Genomic DNA, 16320 nt, shown 5'->3' with positions numbered 1-16320 from the left:
AAAGGACCCTTTTTAAAATGAAGACCTGCACGGGTGATCCTCTTAAAGATGGTTAATACAATTTTTTCCGATTCATTAGTATGAAAAAAGGTGATAAGTTAATGTCGTCGATCCGTTATTAAATGAATTCAAGAAATCTCAGAATCAAGGTATATAATATTGTTCAATCGAAAGTCACGTTGTTTACAAGGGGAACGAGTATTCAGGGCGGGTGGATTGCAATAAATAACAGTCTTTGGACGATTTTGTTGAAAAAAAATGCAATATTATATTTCCTATGCATATGGGAAATGCGCATATTGCATTATATTATCTATTATCATTTAGTCGTAATTATTGTGACTAAAAATAACCAAAACAAAAAATCTACAGGAATTTTGTTGAAAAAATATAAGCAAAAATTACTTTTCAAATGTGTTTTGGATTAATTGGATTCTCCATTTATACGGATATATCCATGACTACAAGATATTGTTACCAGGTCGCAAAATTGTCAAAAATTATTATAATAATAATTCGCTATTATTGTCAAAATAAAGGTTAGAATTTAGGGTTTGTAATAGTAGGCTAAAGGCTAGTAGTAGTAGCACACGATATGACGATTCGTTGAAATAAGAAATTGTAAAAAGCGGGTGTAAATAAACCCATAAACCCAACATGGAAAAAACCACAAGGACGACTCAATTTGAAAATATTAACCAACTTATAGACACAATAGACACGTACGATATTAAATTCAGCACCAGTAAAGTACGTACTAGTATTAATTATATATATATAAATAATTTTATATATAAAAAATAATTAATATCATCGCATCGGTACTTGTAATGATTGTTCACGTGATATATATATCAGGTGATTGGTGGAAATTTACCAAATTACTACTTTCAGCCAAAATTAAATACGCCTTATAATAAATAACTCTATAAATCGATGCAGGGCAAAATAAATATAAATTCCAACTTATTTTAAGAAATTATGCCTAATATTAAATTTATTTCTTATTTTAGGGAATATAAGAAGATACGCAAAAAAATTATAATCTGAAAAAAGGCACAGCGCATTGATATTTTATGTTACACCCACCCAGTGTTTTTTCACGCTTGATCAGTTCTCATTTACGTATGTTGAACAGCAGCTAGCTAGCTGCTAGGCCTAGCTTCTTGTGTCACATGTCCATTTTGTACCTCACATGACCAGTTGTTTGGCCCCGTGATCGTCTTGTAGATTTCTGATTCGTTTGAAGTCGGTTAGCGCTTTCAACCACATGGATTTGATAGGTACTACTTTAGATACAGGGTGAGCATATATATATTTCTGTTAATAAAGTGAAATATTAATAAATATTGAATTTGAAACATGATCTGGTTGTTCATTTTGTTGGTTGTTCAGCGACATCTTGTTTTGTACACTACACAACCTGCACACGTACAGCCTGCCTGGCTGGATAATGCACTTTGACACCATCTTGTTCTGCCAATTGTCTGCCTGCATTTTTGCAAGAAGTAGAGCCAGTGCTGCTCTCTGCTGGTTAGTGTAGGCCTGGCCCTAGTTAAGTTAGTGGTGGGTAGCTAGTTGTCGGGGGGAGTCAGTTACTACTAATTTTATAAGGATTAAGAAGGTAAGGGAATTATTTCCTAGACTAGGCCTAGGCTAGTTCAGCTCTACCAATATATTAATTATTATATATATAATAATAGAAATATGGGGGGCCTATATTATTAATAAGTTTAGTAGGACTTTGTGTACATTCGTTTCTCATTTCTTTTAATTATTTGAAACATAATAATTAAATTATTATGAAAAAATGCTTTATATTTTATCAATTTTGTTTTGAACAAATGTTTTGTTAAAATTTTACTACTACTAGGCATATGCGGGGGCATATGTGCTGGTCAGTATTATTATTTATTTAGTTAAAGTAGTAAAGAAAATAAAATAAATCTTGAATGACTCCCTCAGCTTTCAAGAAATTGTATTGGTCCCAATTAATTTGAAAATGGAAACTAATTTTGCTTGCATAATTAAAACTACAATAAACTACAACTTTGATACTACAGCAGTCTTATTTATGTTATGTCACATTCCAATAAAAAAGGGGAAAAATAAAAAAACGATCCTTGAATGTATCCTACTATCTTATTTATGTATTTTTGTTATTTTTTAAAATTATTGTACATTGTTTCTTGCATGTCTAGAGACTACTGCCTGATCATAATATTCAAATTTTATTTTAAATGTCTCCCTCTATAATATTTATTAGATTAAGATTTAATATTTTTTATTAGCAGCACTATACAAAATACACATTGTGCCATCTCTATAGCCTTTACTTTGTAACTACAGACAGGTTAGTATTACTAGTATAGTAAGGGGTAAACTATACACTCGTGAGAGTATTACTATGTCAACTCACAGCAGCCATACTGCACAAATACATTTTTAAGGAAACGCATACAGTACCATTTTGATGAACAGTTTTAAAATTACAAATGTATTTTTTCCAAATGGAAAGGTGATTCCCCTCACATAGCCACCGCACAATATTACTTGTCAGTCACACACTGCACTCCTTATCTCTCCTGGTCTGGATAATAAATAGAGGGCGCTATTGACCTAAAAAAACACACCACCTCCCGCTTTTTTTAACTTCAGATGTTGGCATGTACTGTATATATTGTCTGTAGTTTTGTATGTGTTATGAGCTACTGAACTAAACTACTGTATTAAAGAAATTATATATCCTATCCTTTTTCATTAATGTGTAATTTATTGAAAATGACTAGTTTAAATAAAAAAAAATGTTTCCCCATGTTGTCACACATTCAGCAATTGCTGTAGCCTTGTGTAAACTGTGGTGACAAATCTACCTTCAATTGTTTACCAATCAATAACTAATTGCCCCGATGAGTAATTAATAGTTGCCAATTAATTAACTAATTGATGATTGTTCACATTGCCGTTTCTGACAATTTAGACAACGAGCATCGCATGGCAAACATCACTCCACTAACTTGAACCGTTTCCTATCATAGGCACTTTCATTATTCCTTAGGGAGCTTATGAAATCCTGTAGGTTGTGAATAAGATTTTATTTGTACACTAAGCGCCTAAAACAATGATAATATATGAAGATGATACAAAACACTTATATAGGATTATATAATTACAACTGATGCATATCCATCTGTTTATATTTACTGTTAGTGTTACAGTACATAATTTTGACACTTATTTTCTCAGGACTTGAAGTTGAGTATACCACTAACGGTCTAAACTCTAAGTTGGTACCTAGCTTACCTAGATAAACCAACAATAGCCCATGTTCTCTCCAGATGGAGAGCTACAGTATAATGTTAATTAATATCAGAACATCCCTCTATAATAATTGACTAATCCTTGCCCTCATTGCTTACCCCATCTGCTTACCCCATCTGCTTACTTACACATTATGCATTGAAAGCACAACAAAAGAATAAGACCTCTTAAAAAATATACCTACTGTTAAACGGTAAGTACAGTCCTATAATAGTACTACTGTAGTACAGTGGTACATTTTAAATCATAGTAAATAAATTGTTGCATACAGTTGGAGATAAGATCAGTTATGACTGGAGGTAATACAGACAGTTACTTGATTTCAGTGTGAATACTAAAATATATCAATATGATCTTTAAAATTAGAATAAGTAGTAAAACTTATTTTTATTAGCAAGTCAATAAAGTTTGTACTTGGATGATAAAAACACCATTGATAATTAAAATAAATTGCCGCCAGGATATCACACCAAACCATCTCAGCATCGGTGCCTATACCTAGGAAATAAAATTGATTAACTTGTAGAGTTGAGTCACAATAAACTCAAAACACTCCTGTCGTTTCCTGGCATGCCTCCAAGTTCAAGTAATGCCGCTACCACGTTGCTGTATGTTACATGATTCATATCATCCAGGCAGGATGGTATTCTTAGTAATTAGTCAAATAAACGAGATAGTCAGATCAATTCCAAGTTGAATAGTAAATTTGTTTACTAATCTCTGCCTCTTTCCGTCGGTGAATGATCTCAACATAGTCACACCTCGATGATTTGTCTCCGAGGGACGCCATTGTATTGAAAAAATTACCTGGATGAATGTAGTCACCATGGTTGCTGTTTTTGGGAGTTGATGTAAGTTGTGATTACAGTCTTGTCATCAATTGTAATTGTTCCTTGAGTACATGTTTCAATTCTCGGGAAGTGATTGTAAACGAGGGAATATTATAAGGGTGGTGCGCTTCATTAGTAGATTCATTACAATCGCATTCAGTCTCGGCCATAAAAATGCGACGCTTTGTAGCCGACAGGTAAGTCACCGAATAGCTAGCCAACACGGAGGACTCCTATAATTCGTTACACTTGATTCAAGCTGGTCTTGAATCAATTCAAAGTTTAAAGAGATTTGTTTAACTAGATTTAGACAACTTTTTTTCCTTGGATTCCAAAGCTGTTGTGCAGGCACAAATTACACATTACTACAGTACTGTAGATAATTGATTGTATTGGAGGTTTTCCTATCGACTTAGCAGGAATTTATTGTTTTGGTAAAAAGTGAATTATTCCAATTTAGTGTAGTTTGAAATCATGGTTCGTATTTTGACAAAACCTATTCATTTTTATTTTAGGTAAGTGGAAAAAAAATACATTATATTAAAATGTATTTTTCCTATGATACAGTACTTTACTGTTTGTTAACTGTATTGTTTTTGTGTGTTATTATTGTTTTTTGTGATACATAGGCCTACAGTAGTAATTTGTATGTTTAAAATCATTGTTATAATTATACAAATGTTTATGGCTTGCCAACACAAGTTTCATGTATTGTCCAAAATGATTATATTGTTGGGTCTTAGCTGCTTTCATTGTTTCACAAATTGTAATTACCATTGAACTTTCATTTTCAAAAATTTGAAGAATTATCTTATTTGAAAGAAATAAATATTAATAATTGAATTGTAGCCCATTGTGACTTAAATTTAACATAAATTTCTGTAACCATATGAATATTGTTAGTAACATTTGTTCATGTTTACTTCCAGTACTCAAGACAAATCAGACTCTGATCTGGAGAAGGATCCCACCATTGAAATATCCCATGGAGATGGTAAGAAAAACACATTTTATTTGTCCACAGTACAAAAATTAAAAGTTTCTAAGAAGTATTACTGTGTATTGCTATATATAATAATAATGTGCAAACCATTTATCATACAATACTGATTTTTAAAATTGTAAATAAAGTTTTTCATTTTATTAATAAGATTTCATAATTATTTTATGAACATTATAAATTAAAGTATAATATTTTAGTTTTAGTAGATTACATTTAAAACAAAATTGTAAAAATCCCTTCTTTCTAAAACTGATAGAAAATACATTGGGTTTTTTTTCTATAATAATTTATAGATAAAGAAAAGAAAGTGGTTTATGTTTGGGGTATACTGTAGTTTCCCTTATGGATGGTTTACGTCTTATTATTTCCTGTGTTACAATATACTCATGAAATACATGTGACTAGTTACCATGGAAATATATGTATTTTAATCTTGTTGATACGTAATAATACATTTTTTCAATACTGACATGGTTGTGAATTATTTGTACAAAAAAATCATCAGTGGCGCCAAGAAATGTGAATACAGACACTAGGAAATGGATATTTTGTTTTCATAAAGTGACACTAAGTCTGTTTAGCCTTAACATACTGGTTAATTAATTAGCCAGATTGTAATTAAACTATAGTACACCAGCCTATTCACAGCTGAATGGCAGACGTTTAATAAAAAAAATAAAAAAATTGATTTTCTTGAAGCTAAAATTATGTTTTTATGAACCTCTCTACAGTACTTTATAGCGTTTTAATGCGAAACGCTTGTTTTCACCAAATTACATCAATATCAAAATATTCAATTCATACATAGTTTAAAAAACAACACAGAGTTATCAGCAACTACTGTATACTACGCGACTGTATTGTACAGTACAGTATTCATAAATTTTGTTTAATTATCTGCCAAGTAGTTTTAAGAGAGATACAGTATAATAACATAATTGAAACTTCAATAATAGTTGAATGTCATCAACCTGGCTGGAAATTTTTTTTTTTCTAAAATTGAAAGTAATTTTCTAAGAGCATATTACACTAGACGTCATAACCACATGTTAACGCATCACTATCACGTGTGTTCTAAGCCAACTTCCCGCTTTAGTTGAGTTAAAAGTGATACATAACGGCAAGTGTTTCACAGTCTCTTTGTAAAAGTCAGTCGTTTAAATATACTAGTTTAAATCTCACAAGGATTTTTTAAACATATTATTTGGACGTTAGCTAATCTTCATGACTCTTGGTTTGTACAGTATTTAAGTTTTTTTTTTTTTACTGTATCTGATGATTTAAATAACTGTAGTTTTGAATCAAGTTTTCTTGAACAGAAGTGTACTACCATTTTCTAATAGGCAAATTGAACAGCTACAATTGACATCTAAAATATTTCTGATACAATTATGAAACCTTGTCTACACTATCAAACTTTATGTCACAAACAATGTGCCTATATGGACATGATGATGTCATATCACTACCATATTTAGAAATATTACTACACCATATTTGGGCATATCAACCTTTTTTGTCCTAATTTGATAGTGTAGACAGAGCTTTAAAAACAGTTGTCTTTTTATTTTACAGGAGATAATGGTGTAACTGGAGCTGATGATGGTTCATCGGTAATGCCCGGAGGAAACTTTGGTGACAATATCCAGTATCAATTCCGTACAGACAACAACGGTCAGGGTCCGGTGACATATCGTGTAGTGCAAGTAAACGATGGCGGAAGTCCGAACACGATGAATGTTGTTACAACTACTTCATTTCCACATGGACAGCAAGCTGTAACCCAGGTATGAATGCATTTTGTTAAGATTTTTCCTTGCAAAATCATTGGAAAAGGAACTAAGTTTACTTATTTTTATATTGTAGCTTAAAATTTGTAGAGTAAAGCGCTGTCTACATTCTACTCTATTTTTAGAGACATTTTTTAATAAAGTGAAAATTATAAATTTACAGTAAAAGCTAGTCACTTAATAAATATTAATTGTTCACAACTCTATGATATTGATTATGCTTACCGTATTATTATTGTTCTTAGACAGGCAGAAGTTGTTTAAACTTGTGCTGTACTTAATCTCTATATTCTTGATATTTGTTGATATCTGTCAATATTTTTTTTTATTTGTTGCCAACATATCATTTCAATTATTTAATTTATTTTTATAATTTAAAACTATAAATAAATGTATGAATTAGCAGGAAGCTGAATTTAGAATGACTGCAAAATATGATTCAAGGTTACGTTTACCTGTTTTCCGGTTGATAACAGCCTACAGTACTACAGTGTTAATTTCTTTGTTCATTACTAAATGTGATAAATTCATATTTTTCTGATTATGTGTCACCCAGATTCTCAATGATATGTTTCAACATTATGACTTGCCGGAATATACATTATCTTGATGTTGATTTTCTATTGGCCTTGCAGAATTAATATTTTTTAGGGGTTTGAGATTTTCTCAATTTCTTGGTTGCCGAACAAACATCTGGTAGAAAGTGTTTCAACTGGTTGCCCATCGGGATCAACCGTTTTTTAGCCACGTCAGTTGTTGGTTCCCTTGGGACCAAGTATCAACTGATTCTCCCAGCCTATTTTAAAAAGAAAATTATTCTTTTAGGCTGTAATCCAGAGTCCGTTTAATGGAGACAGTCCGACATCAGAAACACAAACCGGTGAGACAAGGTTTACCTATTTCCCAGCAGCTGCTGTCAGTGGCGATGCTATCACGTCATCTGGGACGTCTGGACAAGCATCTACGAACTCAGATTCTGCCTCACTCAGTCAATCTGGAGGTATGTTTAAAATAAGTGGTAAATATGGTAGAACCCCCTCCTTTGGAATACCTGACATTCAGAGGATAAGAAACAAATACAGGTGGAGGCAGCAGGAGAATTTAAGTTTTAACACTTATGAAAAATAAATCAGAATTAGGGTACTCTTTAATGGCACCTTATTGTCCTTTATAGGTTTTCTACTGATAATAAGCAAATAACTTGAAGAAAAAAGAAATTTTGTTGTTGTTAAAGAATCTCAAATAATGTGTTTCTGAAATTTTCTTGAATACTGTACAATCAAAGACAATCGTCTTAAATATATTATTCATTGCTATAATAGAGTTGATAATTATCTTTTAATAGCAAATAATATAATTTAAGACGTTAGGTGTTGGAGCTATAGCTATTAATGTTTTAGCAGTCATTTATTGAAATATTAGATTCTGATAATTGATTACTTGGCGCCAAACTGGCGACATTACAACAATCTCTGTTTTTTTCATATTTTAAGTATGAGGGTGATATCAGAGCATAACACAATTATCAAAAGCATGTTAATTACCCGTATCCTATTAATTAGCCCTAGCACATTAATTAATGATCTAATACATTAATTAATGATATATACAATTTTACAATAGTACATTTGGTATTGTGTATGTTGCGTAATCAGAGCATGGTGTGAGATATTGCTAAATGGATGACTAAGTTTTTGTATGTTGTCTCATTAAGGTCAATTTTATGTGATGATGTCACCTCAAGACGTGTTGCAGAACGCATCTCAACGAACAATTGCTCCCAGGACACAATATACACCGTAAGTATACTCTCTTGTACAGGCTGGCATTACAATGGTGATTATTGGTATTATGGTGGTTGTATAAAATAATCAAATATATTTTTGAAATTCTGTTCTATTTCTAACTACATTGAACTGAGCTAAATTGTTGATTTTTCTTTGTACAAAAGCCTTACTTGAGAGAATATTCTCCACCCCATCTCTTCCCCCAAACCCCCTTCTTCAACCAAACGACTTTGTAATGTAAGAGTCTTAAGTGGATAAGGCTCAGTCCTACCTAAACTAAACTTTACATGAGCAAGTACTGTATTGATAAGTGACAAAGCAGAAAAAATAGCCGACTCAAAAAGTGCAAAGTTTGGGTGTGTTATTGTAATGACCATTTCCACTTGCGTTCCCATCTGAGTAAACCACAAAGATGGAGCAAGTCCATACATGACTAATAGTGATGTGTGCAGGCTTACCACACCCATGGTCACGTTGCTCTCATCCCTTTTATGTCCTTATTCACATTAGTAATCTGTTGACCTTCGTTTGCTAAATGAATGCTAATTATTGAATTGTAGGATTAAATCAATTGATTAGTTCATGTAATCTGATATTATTGTAAGGCGTTAGCTACATTAATAAGAACGTTGTTTTAATTTAAAATTTTAATTGTTTATTTCCATAGAGAAATGTAACTTAAACTGAGCAATTAAACACAAATTGCGATTATTGTTCACAAAACATTAATTCACTGCAACAAATATTATCTGCTGCATATACTCGTAAATAAACTTTGATTGAAAACCAATAATTTCATAATAAAAATGACAATAATTTTTTACAGAAAGTTAGATACCGGAAGAACTGCTAGGGATGAGCGTCGACGAGCAACCCACAATGAAGTCGAGAGAAGGCGCAGGGATAAGATTAATAACTGGATTGTTAAGCTCTCTAAGTTGGTGCCAGATTGTAACCAGGACCACACTAAGCAAGGACAAGTAAGTTAATTGGCCCAAAAAAAAAATGCCCAAATATATTTGTGCACTCTCTGCATCCTATTTCATACAAAATTCATTTGACATACACTTGTTCAAAATTTTCAGTACACAGAAAATGAAAACAATATTTAAGATAAAAAACAGAGCTACAAAATTACTCTGATGAAAAATGATTGTAAAAGCCTGATAGATAAAGGAATAAAAGAATTAAAGAGGTATTTGTTAACATTTGTTAATTTGTTTCATTGTAGCAAAGCAAGGGTGGTATTCTGAGCAAGACCGTTGATTACATTCAAGATCTGCGAAATGCCAATGCACGAATGGCCGAAAGCGTAAAGGAAACTGAACGGCTTTCAGTTGACAACGAACTACTTCGACAACAACTAGAAGAACTGAAACACGAGAACAATCTCTTGAGAGCTCAGCAGGGATCGATAGAAATAACAAATTGAAAAACACTTATTCCACTTGTAAACTATGTACAGAATGATTGAAAAAGCTTTGGAAAAGAACTTTTATGTGTTTTCAAATTTGGTAAAAGAGTTTAGCACTATAAGTGCATACACAAGGGGTTAGATTATAAAGCTCCTGTTGCTAGGAGATGACGATGTGAACTGACCAATCAACAGAGCTGTTTTGCATATGTCCATCAGATGAAGAATCTACTTGTTAGTATCACCTTGTTGTCCATATGATGGATTTGTTCCGTACTTGTGTGAAAAAGTACACTTTGTGGCCTCTTAGAGGGATTAACCCCTACACTGAGAAGAAAAAATCATTAACTGGTTAGGTTACGATTTTTAAATAATAAGGAGTTAATGGGGCGAAATTCTTCATAACCCTTGGGTAAAGTACTTGCTGCTATGTAGAAAAAAACATTCTGGCATGATGTATCTTATCTTGCACACAAGAATTCACTAGCCTAGCAGCAGTCATTTTCTCTTAGAATTGTTGGGTGTTTGAAAAAATGTTCCATTTTGTAAGTGACTGGGTGCTTGTTCATCCAATAAAGTATGATAATCAGTATCTTTAACGTGTGATTATACGCTGGTATAGCGATATTAAGGATTTTTTCAGGGTTAATATACTTTAATGTTTTAAAGGGTGTGTATCTGAGATTATCGTGATTTTATTTGTAGCATGGTTTTTTTGTACACAGAATGGTTTTAATTATAATTTTTTATTCCAGAACTTTTACCAAAAAGTACTGCTAGTAAACATATTTATTCACAGTATATGTGTTTAATCGTGGGATAATGTAATGAGTAAAATTGGGATAATCAATTAACTATTAAAAAAATATATAGTTAAATAGTTCAATATGTTTTTACTGTTTTGTATCTGAAATAAACTTTCCATGGCAAATATCACGTTATAGGGATACATATTTAAGTTGGATATTTTGGTAAAAAATATTTGGACTTTCAATAATTGTTTAAATCGTGTTGTTTTGACCATTGGTCATTTCAATGATTTTAATTATTTAGTTAGGTTCCAAAAGTGAATTTTGTATGTTGAGTGGTTAAATCTGTCGGGCAAAACTGTTGGCAATAAATACCTAATATTCAATTAATGGTTCACGTCCTTTGATGAGAATGGTGAAACACCACTCAATCATCACTGTAAATTTGTAGTAGAACCCTTTGTTAGGGACACTTCTGTGAAACGAAACAGGGATATAATATGTTTGAACACTGGTCAATCCTTATTTAAGGACACCAGTATTAAGGGGAACTTTGTTATGTCCCAAGGGTGTTCCCTTAATAGGCTAGGTGTTCTACTGAGTGTACCTTAGTAGTTTTGTGTTTTTTTTATGTAACTAGTCCAGGTATTAATCGCAAAGGATGCGTTTGAATGGACCTACATGCTTACTAGTTATTCTCTTTTATGTATAAAAATGAAAATATATGAATAAAAAATTAGCTATACAGCCATTTTGTGTATATAGTGTTTGTTACACTTGCCGTTTACTATAAAAAAAAAAACATTTAAAAAGTTTGGTACTTCTTTACGATTGTGAAATATTCACATTCAATCGATCATTTTAATTCTAATTAATTAAAAAATCAAAAAATCAAAAAATTGATTTATTATTCATATAAATTTGTAAAACTTTTTGATTGATAATTGAAAATAAATTTGCATTAATTGATTGAGTAATTGATTTAATTATTCATTGGATCGATTGATTACCCGTAGTCAAGCGGTAAAATTAGAACGCCAGCGATTGGTGGATTGTTTTAACTGCAAAATGGGCGTGATGAGTACTTGTAAGTCTGGATTAATAGACTAGGCCAGGCAGCGAACTCGAGCGTGACGACGAGGACGAGAGCTCGCGATCGTTCGTGTGCAAAAATTAAAGGACCAAAAGTCACAGAAAATTGATAAAAAAAATGGCGGGTGTTGGTGAAAACCCGGCAGCTGTACCAGTACCCGTTGAAGATGTGCAAGGGGACGGCCGTTGGATGTGTATTGTAAGCATAAGCTGTAATGTAGGGCTGAATTCAGCCGATTAAATTATGTTTTGGATGTGACCGATATGGTTTGCTACTTGCTAGCTGTGTCCCATCCATGATGTGTGGGTGGGCGTGCTGTATGTAGCTTTTCCGGTTTGATCTTTCGTCTGTACATAAGCCTAGGCCTAGGCCTAGATACGCTTACTTACCTCTAGCATAGCTAGGTAGGCCCTAGCCTATTTTAGCTATATATAATTACTGCTATGATGATAGGCCTACTACTATTGTATAGATAGGCCCTATCTATGAGGCCCTATGTCCGTGTGCGTTTTATTTGAATGGAATGTCTTGAGTCTGGCGTCTTTTTATTTATAAAAATATAAATTAATTAATTTGAAACGATTAAGTCAAGATTAGGAAATCTGTGAGAATGAGAAAAAGTTGCCTCTCCGTCGGCCGATTTAAATCCGGAACCTTTTGCTTGATATGCAGATGCCCTAACCATTACTATAGACCACTGGGGCTTTCATATGGTATTGATATTTTTCTTGTTAAGTTTTGTTAATGACTTATTACTAATAATATTTAAACAAATGAGAAATAAAAATTATTTCCATTAATAGTACATACAGTATATAGTGTGAATTATTTTTGATTCTGAAAAGTAGTGATTGTTATATTTATAAATTTAATAATAATATTTATACCTTTACAGCATGATAGATATGTAGCTGCAGCACATGAGAAAGAACCAGATGTGTTATTTATAGGTGATTCACTTATTCAACTCTTAGAACAATCCACAGTAAGTCACTATTCATTAATACACATTTTTGTATTTTTAGTAATGTAAAAATGATTTTAGCCAAGTTATCACTCACAGAAATTGGAAGAATACCCACTTACTTAAAAGTTAAATGTCTCAAAACAGTTTTTCTCTGTTACACCAGAAATATATTGCTGGATCCGAACAATCCAGATGATTTTGTATATTTTTTTCTTTATAATTTCATTTAGATTTGGAATGAGATGTTTGTGCCTTTACATAGCCTTAATTTTGGCATTGGAGGTGATGCCACACAACATGTGCTATGGCGAGTGCAGAATGGAGAATTAGAGAATATCTCGCCTAAGGTATATAGTACAGTCACAGTTAAACAAGACACATTTTTCTTAATGCACCCTTTAAATTGTTCACCTGGACCCAATCCCAGTGTGTAGATTTGTTCAGTAGCTGCAAAGTACCATTAGGTACTATCCTCTGTCCATTGGTTTTCCAGTTGTAATTTTAAATTCACAGATTATATAGACATGTTACAAACAAATAAATATAGTCAACAAAGTTGTGCAAGTTGTGGATCTGTAAAAATGTCACTGCCGTCCAATAATTAAAAAAAAAAGATTTAAGATATGGTCTGGAATTAATATCTATTCAATTGTTTTACAGGTAATTGTGCTTTTAGTTGGAACCAATAATCATGAACATACCGTGGATCAGGTAGCAGGTGGCGTTGAAGCTATCGTTAAGTACATCTCAGAAAAACAACCACAATCTCATATTGTTGTCATGGTAGGTTGTTTTCTGTTTATATTTAATTTGAGAATTAAACAATCACGAATGATGATATCTTTTAGAATTTCAAATTATGAATTTGTAAAAATTGAAATACAGCTGCCTATTAAGTGCTGCACAATTGACTTCACCTCTCATCCACTGTTTAATACAAATTTGAGCCACATGGACAGTTGGTGGCTTAGAATGTGTCTCATTTCCTCCTAGATGCATATAGCTTGTGTGCTTGCTAGAGTAATGAGGTTCAACCGAATATACAGGAATTCCATGCTTGAATATGATCCCAAACCCAAATTTACCCTAACAAATTCATACATAAGATTTTAGTTATTCCATTAATATACAATCCTAGTATAGTCCCATCTCCTAATTTTTGCCCAATTTCCTAAACAAGCCCCCTGGGACTACAGTATACTTGGTCATATATGGATGTTTGCAATCAGTTGGTGTTTTTTTCCAATACAGGGTCTACCTCCAAGAGGACAAAAACCAAACCACTTACGCGAGAAGAACTCTGCTGTAAACGTACTTATTGCAAAGTTCCTTGAAACTATTCCCAACGCTGATTATTTCAGCACAGATGCTGATTATGTCCAATCGGATGGGCTAATAGACTGCCGCGACATGTACGACTACCTGCACTTTACGGTCAATGGATATCGCAAGATCTGCGAATCGCTTCATGACAACTTGGTAGAGTTACTTACAAAACAGGGTGTTGAATCGTGTAAAAAAATTGACCAATGAAAATATTGTGTAGTTAGTGTTCTGTATATTGGCGCTACTGTGAGTTACTCGTATGTGAGAGCCCCCTCAATCTTAGTCGTAAACGTGTGAGAGCATAATGCAAATATGTTAATTGAAAACACTGAAATTTTATTTGTCACTTGCACTAAAATTAACCATAGTCAAAATAGAATTCAAATTGTATGCGCAATTTGTGGAATCCTATTTTAATAGGGTATTTTCTGCAAATGATTGGTATTAAGTATAGTACATGGTATACAAAGAAACTATAAACAGATTGTATTTTTGCAATCTTGTCTCACTGCACAAGGAGCTTCAAAGGGGTACTCTATTGTATTGTAACAGTTTACTTTGTTACTAGTAGGCCTACTGCTGGAAATATGTTTTGGGGGGGGGGGGGGGGGTGCATAGACCCCAAAATGACTGAAGAGTTGCCTTGTCTGTGCCTTTACATATTATTACATTTACAAAGAAAAACCAGTAACATTTTTCTAATTCAAGTATAAGCTAATCTTGGGATATTTTAAGCACCTTCTCAAATTTTCAACAGATTTTTAATGGAGGCCAATGCACTGCATATTGGTCTAGCTAAACCAAACTTGATCAAATCTAAATGTTAATGCCAGGTTTACCAGTTTGTATCCAACAGTTCTGCGTTTAAATAATGTAATCCATTTATCCTCAGGTAGATGGACTTATGTTTGCAATGTGATTGTGTTGACTGTGCTTAAACTTCTACTGTATGTATGTGCGTGCAAAGTGAAAAATAATGCCATAATTTAACATTAGTTGGAATACATTCCTATGTAACATTAATATGATGTGTAATATTTATATTTTTTATCATCACCAATGGACCATTAAATTATAGAATAGATCTATATAAATTAATATTTTTTCAACCTGTAGATATTAATATTAACAATTATTGATGTTGTGTTATGGTCAATAGATCAAGTATATACATTTTTTCATTAGCATGGACAAATTCCAGATTTTGCAATGTTTATTCTAAGTAAGGACATTCGTTTGTTAAATTGTGTTTAAGCCAAGCTTAGCCAAGGTGTCAGCTGAGCGTAATAAATGTTATTTTGTTTTAATTTAAAACGTTCAGTTTTCTTTTTAAAAGTTTTTTTTTTAAATAGTGCTAACCAATTTTTTATTGTTAAATTTATTTTATGATGTTTAATCCATGTGCTTGAAAAACAATAATTCAATTTCCACTTAGTAATAACTGTAACAATTAAATGTCTTGCAGTTTTATTTTTTTTAACTGTTTTTCATGCCCAAAAAGTATGACAGGGTATTCTGACCTGTTCTTAAAGCTTTGTCTACACTATCAAACTACTTTGACAAAAAAAGTTTGATGTGCCCAAATATGGTAGTGGTATGTCATCATCATGTCCATATATGGGCACATCACATAAAGTTTGATAGTGTATACAGAGCTTTACATTTATTTTTTAATTTATATTTAGCAAAACTGAAATCAATAGTTTGTAATCATGATGAATGTAAAAACAGGTTAATTAATTTTGCAGAATTATGAGCTAAAAATGGTTAGTATTTAGAGAAATCATTGTATATAATATTATTAATTTAGATAGCATCCTGTAGTTAGCACGAATAAACCAATTTCTCCGTGGTATTAGGAAGCATAGTATTATTAGTACAATCAATTCCTTCTCTGTGTATACAATACAATGTGTATTAAACCATCTAGTGAAGAACATAAATAAACACTGTCTTTACTTTATCAGAAAAGGTAGTATGTACTAAACTGGTACATATGCATATCCAATGGGGTCCCAGCCACCACACCCCTCCCTCTAA

At 32.4% G+C, this 16320-nt stretch overlaps 2 protein-coding genes across 6 annotated transcripts; both read left to right on the top strand.

Annotated features, from left to right (window-relative positions):
• Positions 1-30: 30 nt before the first annotated feature.
• Positions 31-11645, top strand: LOC140057784 (upstream stimulatory factor-like). Of its 5 annotated transcripts, none has more exons than XM_072103521.1 (7): positions 31-149; positions 5081-5145; positions 6730-6941; positions 7770-7944; positions 8659-8743; positions 9558-9711; positions 9963-11645. In XM_072103521.1, exons 3-7 carry the CDS (start codon positions 6771-6773, stop codon positions 10161-10163), a joined length of 786 nt encoding a protein of 261 aa, XP_071959622.1. In that variant the 5' UTR covers positions 31-149; positions 5081-5145; positions 6730-6770; the 3' UTR covers positions 10164-11645. The 5 variants fall into 5 exon arrangements, with proteins under 5 accessions (XP_071959622.1, XP_071959619.1, XP_071959621.1 ...); XM_072103518.1 differs by lacking the exon at positions 31-149 and adding an exon at positions 1149-1302; XM_072103520.1 differs by lacking the exon at positions 31-149 and adding an exon at positions 1193-1283.
• A 395-nt stretch (positions 11646-12040) lies between these two features.
• On the top strand, positions 12041-16252 carry LOC140057791 (platelet-activating factor acetylhydrolase IB subunit alpha1-like). Its single transcript, XM_072103529.1, has 5 exons — positions 12041-12185; positions 12883-12972; positions 13185-13301; positions 13615-13737; positions 14206-16252. The coding sequence occupies exons 1-5, from the start codon at positions 12105-12107 to the stop codon at positions 14485-14487; spliced, it is 693 nt and encodes a 230-aa protein (XP_071959630.1). The 5' UTR covers positions 12041-12104; the 3' UTR covers positions 14488-16252.
• The last annotated feature ends 68 nt before the right edge of the window (positions 16253-16320 follow it).

Source organism: Antedon mediterranea, chromosome 8 (genome assembly GCF_964355755.1).
Source record: "Antedon mediterranea chromosome 8, ecAntMedi1.1, whole genome shotgun sequence".
Lineage (NCBI taxonomy): Eukaryota > Metazoa > Echinodermata > Crinoidea > Comatulida > Antedonidae > Antedon > Antedon mediterranea.
This window is presented reverse-complemented; position numbering and strand designations above follow the sequence as displayed.